At 41.1% G+C, this 14,458-nt stretch overlaps 1 protein-coding gene across 4 annotated transcripts in view; it reads right to left on the bottom strand.

Moving 5' to 3' along the window:
• LOC120977767 (E3 ubiquitin-protein ligase RNF14-like) overlaps window positions 1–14,458 on the bottom strand; it is a 152,822-nt gene that overhangs the window by 95,891 nt on the left and 42,473 nt on the right. For all 4 annotated transcript variants that reach the window (XM_040405865.1, XM_040405888.1, XM_040405879.1 and 1 more), the window contains exon 3: window positions 8,921–9,081. In XM_040405865.1, the coding sequence (XP_040261799.1) occupies window positions 8,921–9,074 (154 nt within the window). In that variant the 5' untranslated portion in view covers window positions 9,075–9,081. The remainder of the gene's footprint in view (window positions 1–8,920; window positions 9,082–14,458) is intronic.

Raw genomic sequence — 14,458 nt, 5'->3', positions numbered from 1 at the left:
TGTTTTTTTGACACCATGTCCCATTTGAAACCCCCTGATGCACCCCTATAGTAGAAACTCAAAAAAGTAACCACATTTTGGAAACTACAGGATAAGGTGCCAGTTTTATTGGTGCTATTTTGGGGTACATATGATTTTTTATTGCTCTATATTAAGTTTTTTGTGAGGCAAGGTAACAAAAAAAATGTATCTTTTGGCACCGTTTTTATTTTTTATTTTTACAGCGTTTACCTGGGGGATTAGGTCATGTGACTTTTTTATAGAGCAGACCGTTACGCACGTGGCAATACCTAATATGTCTACTTTTTCTTATTTATTTAAGTTTTACACAATAATAGCATTTTTGAAACCGAAATAATGATATTTTAGTGTCTCATAGTCTGAGAGCCATAGCTTTTTTATTTTTTGACCGATTCTCTCAGGTAGGGTCTCATTTTTTGCGGGATGAGGTGTCGGTCTGATTGATACTATTTTGGGATGCATACGCCTTTTTGATCACTTGCTGTTGCAATTTTTGTGATGTTGCAATTTTTACGGTGTTCATCTGAGTGGTTAGGTCATGTGATATTTTTTATAGAGCTGTTTGTTCCGGACGTGGCGATACCGAATATGTATGCTTTTTAATTTTTTTTACTTTAGCACAATAATAGCAGTTTTGAAGTAAAAAAAAATAATCATATTTTAGTGTCTCCATAGTCTGAGAGCCATAGTTTTTGTATTTTTTTACCGATTCTCTTAGGTAGGGTCTCATTTTTTGCGGGATGAGGTAACGGTCTGATTTATCACTTGCTGTTGCAATTTTTGTGATGTAATGTGACCAAAATGGCTTTTTTTTTTTACACAGGTTTTTTTGTTTTTGTTTTTACGGTGTTCACCTGAGTGGTTAGGTCATGTAATATTATCGGACAGGGTGGATCATGTGATATATTTATAGAGCCGGTCATTACGGACGCGGCGATACCTATTGTGTGGGTTTTGGTTTGTTTTTCTGTTTTTTATTATAAAATAAGGGGAAAGGGGTGTTTTTTTTTTGTTTTTTTACTTTATTACTTTATGAATTTTATTAAAAACCCTTTTTTTACTTTACTTTATTTATGACATTCACTTTTGGGGGTCTGATCCCCTCTGCAATGCATTACAATACATCTGTATTGTAATGCATTGAGTGTTAGTGTATGACACCGAGTCATACACTAACAGGTTGCCTAGGAGACCCAGCCTGAGGCTGAATCTCCTCGGCACCCGTAGAAGGCAGTTCCCGATGCCGTGCAATGCATTGGGCAGCCTCTGCACGGCATCGGGCTGCCTTGTGTCGCAGCAGTGCGGGGACTCGATGCGATCGTTCACCTGACACAAACCTCTTCTATGTCGCGGTCAGCGGCATAGAAGGGGTTAATCCGCCGGTATCGGCTTTTACAGTGATGCCGGCGGATACAGCAGGGGCCCGGCTACCACGGACTGCGATCACTATGACGCACTATTACATCAAATTCCGGGAACTCAGTGATTCCCATGACGTAACAGTACGTCAAAGGTCGGGAAGGGGTTAAATTTTTGCCCACCTCACCTCCCAAAAAATTCGATAAAAAGCAATCAGAAAGCCAGATGGCACTCAAAGGGTGCCCAATAAAAACTACAGATTGGCCAGCAAAAAACAAGTCTTCACAGAGCAAAGTCAACAAAAAATTTCAAAAAGTTATGGCTATTAAAAACCATTTCAGCAAAGTCCACGTTTCAGCAAATTCCCTTCTGAGCCCTGGCGTATCCGCAAACAGCAGTTTATGACCAAAAATGGGGTGTTACTGTATTCAGGAGAAAATGGGTAGAAAATTGTAGGCTGTGTGGTAAGGTGCCGGGTACTGTAATGGATGGCAGATACGTGTCACCGAGGTTCCTGGGCTCGGGGAGGTAAGAGCCGGATTTTGTGTGTTAACAGCAGAAGTTGTTGACACCTTTAATACTTAGTATGGCTGTAAAGCCAATCTGGGCCAGCTTTTACTGGGAGTAGGTAAAGAGTTGGGCGGGTGCCTACTCCCCACGTTCCAGAACCAGGTTTTGGAGCTGGGATTTAAATTCCCAGGCAGCAACCTCAGCTGGGAGGAGAAGGAAGGAAAATCACTGTGAGTCTGGGTGTTTTTTTGCAGTGTGTGGAGCTGAGGCCTGGACCCCGACACAGGTGTACAGAGCGCCCAGCATCCTGTGAGAAAAATTTATGTGGCTGTGCGATCGGCCAGGACAGGACTCATTCCAGTAAAGGAGCCAGGTGAAGCTCTCTGTTATTTTGTGTGTGAACTAACACCAAGTGACTGTTCTGCTTTTCTGTTTGAGCAAGTGTGAAATAAACGCTCTTTTGCTTCATTACCTGGCCTCTATACTGCACCCGCACCCCTGTCTACTGGAGTAATTCCCCACAGGTGATATTCTCCTGTTATCCCGAAAGCACAATTTTTTTGTAAAATTTTATAGGGTATCACTATCTGTCTTAAAAGCAGAGAGATTCAAATTTAGAAAATAGTAAATTTTCCAAATGTTCTGTAAATTTTGGATTTTTTTTATAAATAAAAGTAAAACCTATTGACTCAAATTTACCATTAACATGATGTTCAATGTGTCACAAAACAATCTCAGAATGACTTGGATAAGTAAAAGCATTCCAAAGTTCTTACCACATAAAGTTACACGTCAGAGTTGCAAAATTAGGCTTGGTCAGAAAAGGGGTAAATGGCCCGGTCTGGAAGTGGTTAAGAACTATCTTCCGTGTAAAGAAGAACAAAGAGCCCTGATTTGAACATTATCAAGTCTGTCTTGGAGCAAGCCTACATCCACAGAACTGTGGTTAGTTCTCCAAGATATTTGGAACAACCTCCCTGCTCAGTTCCTTCAAAAACGGTCTACAAGTGTACCTAGAAGAAATGGTGCTGTTTTGAAGGCAAATGGTGGTCACACCAAACTCTAATTTGATTTAGATTTCTCTTTTGTTTGTTCACTTTGCATTTTGTTAATTGCTAAAAATGAACTATAAACACTTTCTCACTATTTTAACTTTATTCTTACTTTTTGTAACTTTTTCCACGTCTCCCTAAAACATTTGCACAGTACTGTATACCACCTATGTACACGGCAAATGTGGTGTGAACAGATCCTTACTGCTCTACAAAACATGATTTAATACTGTAATACTATATTGTCAATAACAAGTAGATAACTAAGAAATCGATGAATACAGGTGCATCTCAATAAATTAGAATATCATTGAAAGTAGGGATCGACCGATTATCGGTTTTACCGATATTATCGGCCGATATTGAGGATTTTGAACGTTATCGGTATCGGCATCTATTTTGCCGATATACCGATAATGTATTGGGAACACAGATCGCGCTTTTCTCAGCGCTCTCTGTGTTCCCTCAGCAGCACAGGGGAGAAGGAAGTAGTGTCTCCTCCCCCTGTGCTGCTGCTGCCGCTGCCGCCAGTGAGAGGAAGAAGTACAAGAGGAGGGGAGGGGCTGTGGCCGCTGCGCCATCAATGAAGAGAAATCTCTCATTAATTCATATACAGGAGGCGGGAGCTGGCTGCAGAATCACATAGCCGGCTCCCGACCTCTATGAGCGGTAGCTGCGATCTGCGGTAGTTAACCCCTTAGGTGCCGCGGATCACAGCTACCGCTCATAGAGGTCGGGAGCCGGCTATGTGATTCTGCAGCCAGCTCCCGCCTCCTGTATATGAATGATTGAGAGACTTATCTTCATTGGTGGCGCAGTGCGCCCCCCCCAAGCCCCCCAGTATTAATCATTGGTGGCGCAGTGCGCCCCCCACCCCAATAGTAAAAACATTGGTGGCGCAGTGCGCCCCCCCCCACCCAGTATTAATCATTGGTGGCAGTGGCCACAGGATCCCCTCTCCCCTCCTCCTCCGATTGGAGCCCCAGCTGTGTAAACCTGGGGCTCCGATCGGTTACCATGGCAGCCAGGGCGCTATTGAAGCCCTGGCTGCCATGTTCAGCTCCCTGCTGCTGTGTGCACAGAGCACAGGGCAGCAGGGACAGTGTGAGGTCCTATTCACCCTGATAGAGATCTATCACTGTGAATAGGACAAGGGTTCTAGTCCCTAATGGGGCTAAAAGTTAGTAAAAAAAAAAAACACACAAAAATATTAAGTATAAATGAAAAAGATTTACAAAAAAAAATTAAAAATACACGTTAACAATAAACATATTAATTTTCAGCAGATTTGAGTGGGAAATTTCTTTTTTCTCAAAAATGAAAATTCCCAGAATATCGGTATAAATTATCGGCTATCGGCCTGAAAGTTCACAAATTATCGGTATCGGCCCTAAAAAATCAATATCGGTCGATCCCTAATTGAAAGGTTAAATTTATTTCAGTAATTCAATTCAAAAAGTGAAACTCATATATTAAATAGATTCATTATACAGAGAGTGATCTATTTCAAGCATTATTTCTTTTAAACCTTTCGCTACCAGCGCCGTACATGTAAGGCGCTGGAGCGATGGGTAAACATGGTGCCCGCTCGCATGTGCAGCGGGCACCATGGCCGGCAGGCCTCCACTTTTTCAAACTGCAGAGACCCGTGGCTAATAACTGGCAATAATGCCGATTGCGGTCATTAAAGCTTTTGGATGCTGTGATCAAGTGTGATCACGGCATCTAAATGCTCAAAACCGGAAGCGAGCGCTTCCAGGTCCTTACCTTTATCCCCTGCGGCCAATGGGGATGCCGGTTATTGACTTTAATACGCTGGGTCTCTCTGAAGAGACCCAGGGTATTAGAGATGCAATTCTTATGTTGGCCAGCAGGTGGGAGGCCAACATAAGAACTGAACAATTCAGTTACAACCATGCTTTTCTATGAAACATGGTAATATTAAGGGAAAAAAAATAATTAGTGAGTCTTGTAGCCTCAAACACTGGCTACAAAAGGTTTTAAAAAAAGTTTTAAAAATGTAAAAAAAATATATATAAAAAAGGTTTTAAAAAATATAAATCACCCCTCTTCTCATAGAATAAAAAAATAAATACATAAATAGCAAAACATATAATCATCATGGGCATCACCGCTTCCGAAAACACTCATACTGTTAAAATATAAAAATATTTTTCTAATACGGCGAATGGTGTAACGGAAGAAAGTATCAAAATGGCCGATTTGCCATTTTTTCATCAGTTCTCTTACATAAAAAAATAAATAATAATTTAATAAATTGTGATCAAAAGGTCACACACAAACACTCCAAAATGGTATCAATAAAACCCGCAAAAAATAAGCACCCAAACAGCTCAGTAGACATAACTGAAAAAAAGTTATGGAGGTCAGAATGTGGTGATTTTTTTTCAAAGTTTTAATTTATTTTTACAGTATTTAGACATAAAAATCTAAACATATGTGGTATCGTTGTAATCGTACTGACCCAGAGAATGAAGGGCACAGGTCAGTTTTGCCGCAAAGGAAACGCCATCGAGAAAAAACCCGTAAAAAGGTGGAGGAATTTAGTTTTTTTCCAATTCCATTTGGTATTTTTTTTCCGTTTCCCACTACATTGTATGCAGTATTAAATGGTGGCATTAGAAAGTACAACTTGTCCCGCAAAAAACAAGCCCGCATATGGATATGTGAACGGAAAAATAAAAAAGTTATGGCTCCAGGAACATAGTGAAGAAAAATGAAAACGCAAAAACCTCCGGTATCTAAGGGGTTAATGTTGATGATTATGGCTTACAGCTAATGAAAACCCAAAAGTTATTATCTCAGAAGAATAGAATATTGTGAAAAAGTTCAATATTGTAGACTCATGGCGGGAGATTTATCAATAATGGCATAATTTGTGCCAAAAGAATTAACATTATAAATCAAAAGTGGTGATTTATTTCACATCCTATATCAAAAGGCACAAACCACTTTTAAAATATGACTTTTTAAAATATAAACCTGATTATTCGCCTATTTCTCTTGATTTGCGACATTTTAACTCCAATTGCACAAAAATGAAACTTTTTTCATCCAAAATGCATCAACCCTGACAGACCACACTTTTGAAACATATTTGCGACTTTTGAAACATATTTGCAACATTTCCACTGGTAAATTGCGATTTTCGTCTCAGACTGTTTATGTCTTTTTTTTATGTCAATTTAGTGACAAAACCCGGTTGTTTAGACTCATTTGTATTACAGCCGGTTCAGACCTGAGCGTTTTACAGCGCGTTTCTACGCGCTGTAAAACGCTCAACAAGGAGAAACCAATGCTTCCCTATCGGCATGGTTCTAACCTGAGCGTTTTACAGTGCGTACGATCGCGCTGTAAAACGCCCGACGCCCCAAGAAGTTCAGGAGCTTCTTTGGTGCGTATTGTCGCGTGTCCCCGTACATAGACTTCCGGGAACGCGCGACAATGGGTGTTCGCTTGTCTCCGCGGTGTGAATGTAAACGCCCGTACAATCGCGCATACAGAGCGTACGTTTAGTACGCTCTGGTGTGAACCCAGCGTTAGATAAAAAAAAAGTTCCTCCTGTTTTAATACTTACCTATCACTTGTTCCCACAACGAGTTGGTTTTCTTTTCATAAATGCAACTTTTTACACAAAACACCACCACATAAGCTGGCTTAATTGTCTGCAACAATTTGAGACATTTCTGCCGTAAGAGGATGATAAATTTGGAGCAATATGCGCCAATTTGATAACCCCGTCCACTTTTACATTTATAAGACCCCTTTCACACGAGCGAGTCCCAAGCATTGGACCTGCAGCGTGTGTCAGGGAGAGCACGTGTCCTGAACTCCGTAGCCCTGCCGGGGTTACATTATTTTGATTTATGATGCTATATAACCCTTAGAGTTATATAATGTATTGGGTAACACTGACAGCAGAACTGTAAGGCCCCTTGCAGACGAGCGTTCCTCCTGCAGCGAGTAAGCATCGCAGAACCCGGCCTTACCTCCCAGCACTGACAGATCTGGAATGTATTGAATAACACTGGCAGCAAGGGTTACATAGCATCATAAATCAATATAATGTGACCCCCGGCAGCGCTGAGAGGTCAGGCCGGGAGCTGCGATGCGGACTCGCTGCGGGAGGTACGCTCGTCTGCAAGTGGCCTAACAGTTACATAGCATCATCTAATATATAAAGCTGAGTGTATGTGTGTATGTCCGCTAAAGGAATATGCACCGTTGCATTTCCAATCACGAAATTTGGCACACAGGTGCATCAGGTGTCCAGGAAGGTTTCAGACCAGGTCTCAGCTCTCTAGGACATACCGTTCCTGAGATATTCCCAAAAAATGCATTAGCCAATAGAAGCCTGGTCACATACCCTTATCAGCCAATAGAAGCTCGCAGGCCGTTAGTCTCCACATACACACAGTTTTACACCAGGTTTCCATAACAACACAGCCATTTTTCTTCACTGCTGTAGGTGAGCTTTAAAGGAAATCTGTCACCAGGATAATCGCTACGGAAGTAAAGCCATGGCCTAATAGCACCTTATTTCCATATGTGCCTTTGTTCCAGCAATAAATGTTTTTATCCTCTGAAAATCCAGTTTATTTGGTATGCAAATAAGCCAGTAAGGAGCCTATAGGGGCGTTACTCTTGCAGTAAGGAGCCCAGACACGCCTCCTGCCACAATTTGTTCACCCTCAAAAGACAAACCTAAAACCCCCACCCCCAAGTCCCGCTAAGCCACGCCACTGATCTGGTTAGGCCATGCTCCCTCCTACTCTGCAGCCGACAGGGATTGAAAAAATAAAGGTAAAAATCAACTTCTGTCAGCTGCAGGGGTGGGAGGGAGGGTGACTTTCTCCCTGCAGCGCACACTCAGACAACACAGTGCTGTTGTCTGAGAGTAAGCTGTTCAGTGGACATCACTGTCAAGGGGGTGGGGTGCTGTGAAACTCACTGTTAAAAGGGCAGGCTGCTGTGAAGGTCAACATTAAAAGGGTGGGCTGCTGTGGAGGTCCCATTTTAAGGAGACAGGGCACTGAGGGCGGGGGGGATCAGTGTTAAGGGGTGGGGTGCTGTGGAGGTCACTGTTAAGGCAGCGGGGTACTGTCACTGTTATAGTGGATACTGTTGATATCTTTTAACGACACACACAAACATTAAATAAAATAGATTAAATGTACCCGAGCGAAGCCGGGTCCTTCAGCTAGTAAATCAATATAATGCAATGCAATCCCGTCAGTGCTGGGAGGTCAGGATGGGAACTGTTGCATACTCATGCGGCGAGTCCAGAGCGTAAAACTCGCTCGCCTGAAATGGGCCTAACTTATTTCCGGTGTGATGCATTTTTTATAGAGAAAACTGTTGATATATTTGGCGCAAATCAATACACCATTCTTTTTGGCACATTTTACGCCATAATTCTGGTGCAACATGCTTAGTAAATGTCCCCCATGGAGTCACACTGTAATCAGTCAATCAACAGAAAACACCTGAAAAGGTTTCCTAAGCCTTTAAATGGTCCCTCAGTCTGGTTCAGTAGCCACAGAATCATGAGTAGGACTGCTTACTTGACAGTTGTCCAGAAGACATTCACTGACACCCTCCACAAGGTGAGTAAGCCCCAAAAGGCCATTGCTAAAAATGCTGGCAGTTCACAGAGTGCTGTATCCAAGCATACTAATGTTAAGTTGAGTGGAAGGAAAAAGTGTGAACAAGCAACAGAGATAACAGCAGCCTTGGATTGTGAAGAAAAGGCCATTCAAGAAATTAGGGGTGATTCACTTTTTGAATCGAGTTACTGAAATAAATGAATTTTTCGATGATATTCTAATTTAAAGATGCACCTGTACACTTCACAATCTAGTGCAGTTTTGAACATGGAAAGTCACCTACCACAACAATATGCATATGCTGATAACACCAGAAAAAATACATTTCATTCACATCAATGTCTTACTCACCTTTTACAGATATTTTAAAATGTGAGGGTAAATCCAAACATACTTGAATTTCCCCTCCTGCAGCAGCATCTGCCCTCTTAAATTCATCTTCTGAATAAATACTAGCCAGGGCTAGCAGTTCATCCTCCTGGGCTTCCTGGTCTTCTGTTGACATTGGTTATCTTGTCACAGTAGAGATACGTAATTTAGATAAAATAATGTGGTTTCTCAGGTTACAATATTTTCAGCATACAATGGTCATTCGTGTACCACTGCAATTCGGAACCATATTCAACATACAATACCCAAGCAGCGTCAATTTGGCCAATCAGCATGGTCACCACATGTACCGTGCTGCTCTTTCTACCTGTACCATAATGCTTTCTCCCTCAGTACCATATGTATTGTACTGGTCTATCCACTTGTATCAAACTGTTGTCTACCTCTACCTTCTTCAGCCAACCACTGGCCTCAGAGATCTTGTGCTGTATACCCCTGAGGGTAGAGAAATTGCTTTTCCAGCTCACCATACCAGCTAAGGTGCACGGAACTCAACCGGACCAGTCTTGATAGATGCAGTGAAAAGGAAATGTTCTAGCAGACAGGTAAATCCACACGGTTGTTCGTCTTTATTGGTCTTCAAAATAAAATCACGTACAGCTTGTATCTATACCCACCACCGTGAACGGTTAACATGTTTCGGACCTTAAATGGTCCTTAACCCCTTAAGGACTCAGCCCTATTTCACCTTAAGGACATTTTTTGCAAATCTGACCAGAGTCATTTTAAGTGCTGATAACTTTAAAACGCTTTGACTTATCCAGGCCATTCTGAGAAAGTTTTTTCGTCACATATTGTACTTCATGACACTGGTAAAATGAAATTAAAAAAAATCATTTTTCTTTATAAAAAAATACCAAAAATCTGCAAAAAATAGCAAATTTCCAAGTTTCAATTTCTCTACTTCTATAATACATAGTAATAACTCCAAAAATAGTTATTACTTTACATTCCCCATATGTCTACTTCATGTTTGGTACAAGTGGATAGACCTTCCCCATACAGTGGAGGAAATAATTATTTGACCCCTCACTGATTTTGTAAGTTTGTCCAATGACAAAGAAATGAAAAGTCTCAGAACAGTATCATTTCAATGGTAGGTTTATTGTAACAGTGGCAGATAGCACATCAAAAGGAAAATCGAAAAAATAACTTTAAATAAAAGATAGCAACTGATTTGCATTTCATTGAGTGAAATAAGTATTTGAACCCCTACAAACCATTAAGAGTTCTGGCTCCCACAGAGTGGTTAGACACTTCTACTCAATTAGTCACCCTCATTAAGGACACCTGTCTTAACTAGTCACCTGTATAAAAGACACCTGTCCACAGAATCAATCAATCAAGCAGACTCCAAACTCTCCAACATGGGAAAGACCAAAGAGCTGTCCAAGGATGTCAGAGACAAAATTGTAGACCTGCACAAGGCTGGAATGGGCTACAAAACCATTAGCAAGTAGCTGGGAGAGAAGGTGACAACTGTTGGTGCGATTGTTCGAAAATGGAAGGAGCACAAAATGACCATCAATCGACCTCGCTCTGGGGCTCCACGCAAGATCTCACCTCGTGGGGTGTCAATGGTTCTGAGAAAGGTGAAAAAGCATCCTAGAACTACACGGGAGGAGTTAGTTAATGACCTCAAATTAGCAGGGACCACAGTCACCAAGAAAACCATTGGAAACACATTACACCGCAATGGATTAAAATCCTGCAGGGCTCGCAAGGTCCCCCTGCTCAGGAAGGCACATGTGCAGGCCCGTCTGAAGTTTGCCAATGAACACCTGAATGATTCAGAGAGTGACTGGGAGAAGGTGCTGTGGTCTGATGAGACCAAAATAGAGCTCTTTGGCATTAACTCAACTCGCTGTGTTTGGAGGAAGAAAAATGCTGCCTATGACCCCCAAAACACCGTCCCCACCGTCAAGCATGGGGGTGGAAACATTTTGCTTTGGGGGTGTTTTTCTGCTAAGGGCACAGGACAACTTATTCGCATAAACGGGAAAATGGACGGAGCCATGTATCGTGAAATCCTGAGCGACAACCTCCTTCCCTCTGCCAGGAAACTGAAAATGGGTCGTGGATGGGTGTTCCAGCACGACAATGACCCAAAAAATACAGCAAAGGCAACAAAGGAGTGGCTCAAGAAGAAGCACATTAAGGTCATGGAGTGGCCTAGTCAGTCTCCGGACCTTAATCCAATCGAAAACCTATGGAGGGAGCTCAAGCTCAGAGTTGCACAGAGACAGCCTCGAAACCTTAGGGATTTAGAGATGATCTGCAAAGAGGAGTGGACCAACATTCCTCCTAAAATGTGCGCAAACTTGGTCATCAATTACAAGAAACGTTTGACCTCTGTGCTTGCAAACAAGGGTTTTTCCACCAAGTATTAAGTCTTTTTTTGTTAGAGGGTTCAAATACTTATTTCACTCAATGAAATGCAAATCAGTTGCTATCTTTTATTTAAAGTTATTTTTTCGATTTTCCTTTTGATGTGCTATCTGCCACTGTTACAATAAACCTACCATTGAAATGATACTGTTCTGAGACTTTTCATTTCTTTGTCATTGGACAAACTTACAAAATCAGTGAGGGGTCAAATAATTATTTCCTCCACTGTATGTCTACTTCATGTTTGGATAATTTTGGGAATTATATTTTTTTGGGGGGATGTTACAAGGCTTAGAAGTTTAGAAGCAAATCTTGAAATTTTTCCGAAATTTTCAAAAACCCCATTTTTAGGGACCAGTTCAGGTCTGAAGTCACTTTGCGAGGCTTACATAATAGAAACAACCCAAAAATGACCCCATTCTATAGACTACACCCCTCAAGGTATTCAAAACCGATTTTACAAACTTTGTTAACCCTTTAGGTGTTCCACAAGAAATAATGGAAAATAGAGATACAATTTCAAAATTTCACTTTTTTGGCAGATTTTCCATTTTAATAATTTTTTTCCAGTTACAAAGCAAGGGTTAACAGCCAAACCAAACTCAATATTTATGGCCCTGATTCTGTAGTTTACAGAAACACCCCATATGTGGTCGTAAACCGCTGTACGGGCACACGGCAGGGCGCAGAAGGAAAGGAATGCCATACGGTTTTTGAAAGGCAGGTTTTGCTGGACCGTTTTTTTTTTTTTACATGTCCCATTTGAAGCCCCCTTGATGCACCCATAGAGTAGAAACGCCATAAAAGTGACCCCATCTAAGAAACTACACCCCTCAAGGTATTCAAAACTGATTTTACAAATGTCGTTAACACTTTAGGTGTTCCACAAGAGTTATTGGTAAATGGAGATGAAATTTCAGAATTGCAATTCTTTGTCAAATTTTCCATTTTAATCCATTTTTCCCAGTAACAAAGCAAGGGTTAACAGCCAAACCAAACTCAATATTTATGGCCCTGATTCTGTAGTTTACAGAAACACCCCATATGTGGTCGTAAACTGCTGTACGGGCACACGGCAGGGCGCAAAAGGAAAGGAATGCCATACGGTTTTTGGAAGGCAGATTTTGCTGGACTGTTTTTTTTGACACCATGTCCCATTTGAAGCCCCCCTGATGCGCCCCTAGAGTAGAAACTCCAAAAAAGTGACCCCATTTTAGAAACTACGGGATAAGGTGGCAGTATTGTTGGTACTAGTTTAGGGTACATATGATTTTTGGTTGCTCTATATTACACTTTTTGTGAGGCAAGGTAACAAAAAATAGCTGTTTTGGCACCGTTTTTATTTTTTGTTATTTACAACATTCATCTGACAGGATAGATCATGTGATATTTTTATAGACCAGGTTGTCACGGATGCGGCAATACCTAATATGTATACTTTTTTTATTTATGAAGCAAAAAAAAAATAATCATGTTTTAGTGTTTCCATAGTCTGAGAGCCATAATTTTTTCAGTTTTTGGGCGATTACCTTGGGTAGGGTATGATTTTTGCGGGATGAGATGACGGTTTTATCGGCACTATTTTGGGGTGCGTGTGACTTTTTGATCGCTTGCTATTACACGTTTTGTGATGTAAGGTGACAAAAAATGGTTTATTTAGCACAGTTCTTATTTTACATTTTTTACGGTGTTCATCTGAGGGGTTAGGTCATGTGATATTTTTATAGAGCCGGTCGATAAGGACGCGGCGATACCTAATATGTATACTTTTTTTTTATTTATGTAAGTTTTACACGATAATATAATTTTTGAAACAAAAAAAAAAATCATGTTTTAGTGTCTCCATCTTCTGAGAGCCATAGTTTTTTCAGTTTTTGGGCGATTATCTTCTTAGGTAGGGTCTCATTTTTTGCGGGATGAGATGACGGTTTGATTAGCACTATTTTGGGGTGCATATGACTTTTTGATCGCTTGCTATTACACTTTTTGTGATGTAAGGTGACAAAAAATGGTTTATTTAGCACAGTTCTTATTTTACATTTTTTACGGTGTTCACCTGAGGGGTTAGGTCATGTGATATTTTTATAGAGCCGGTCGATACAAACGCGGCGATACCTAATGTATATGTATACTTTTTTTTTTATTTATGTAAGTTTTACACAATAACAGCTTTTTTAAAACAAAAAAAATGATGTTTTAGTGTCTCCATATTATGAGCAATAGTTTTTTTTTTGGGCGATTGTCTCAGGTAGGGGCTCATTTTTTGCGGGATGAGGTGACGGTTAGATTGGTACTATTTTGGTGGGCAAACGCCTTTTTGATCGCTTGCTGTTGTACTTTTTGTGATGTAAGGTAAAAAAAAAATTGTTTATTTAGCACAGTTTTTATTTTTAGTTTTTACGGTGTTCATCTGAGGGGTTAGGTCATGTGATATGTTTATAGAGCCGGTCGATACGGATGCGGCGATACCTAATATGTCAATTTTTTCCCAATTTTTTTTTAACTATATTTGGGGAAAATTACGTTTTTGTTTATTTTTACTTGAAACTTAATTTTTGGGGGGGGGGGGAAACTTTATTTTTTCAACTTTTTTTACTTTATTTTTTGTCGCACTTTGGGACTTCAACTTTTGGGGGTCTAATCCCTTTCACAATGCATTCCAATACTTCTGTATTGGAATGCATTGGCTGTATGAGTAATACAGTGTGTATTACTCATACAGCTTCCGGCCTGTGAGATCCAGGGGGCTGGATCTCACAGGCTTGTCACCGGAAGGAAGCGCAGATGCCTAAGGAAGGCATTGCGCTGCCTTCCATGCCATCGGGTCCCCCCTACAGCCGCATGGGGACCCGATGGCACCGCCGCCCGCCAGATAAGGTAAAACCGCAAACCACAGGTCTGAATTGACGGTGCGGGGGGGTCACATGACCCCCCCGGCGTTGTGACAGGATGACCTCTGATTGATTTCAGCGGGCATCCTGTTCAGATTAACCCCCGCCGCGCCGCAATTAAATTTTAAAGTTAGGACGTACCGGTAAGCCCTGGGTCCTTAAAGGGTTTCTGTCACCCCACTAAAGTGATTTTTTTTTTTGGGCTAGTTAAATTAGTTAT

Source organism: Bufo bufo, chromosome 1 (genome assembly GCF_905171765.1).
Source record: "Bufo bufo chromosome 1, aBufBuf1.1, whole genome shotgun sequence".
Classification (NCBI taxonomy): domain Eukaryota; kingdom Metazoa; phylum Chordata; class Amphibia; order Anura; family Bufonidae; genus Bufo; species Bufo bufo.
Note: the sequence above shows the minus strand (reverse complement) of the source record. Positions and strands in the feature narration are given on the sequence as shown.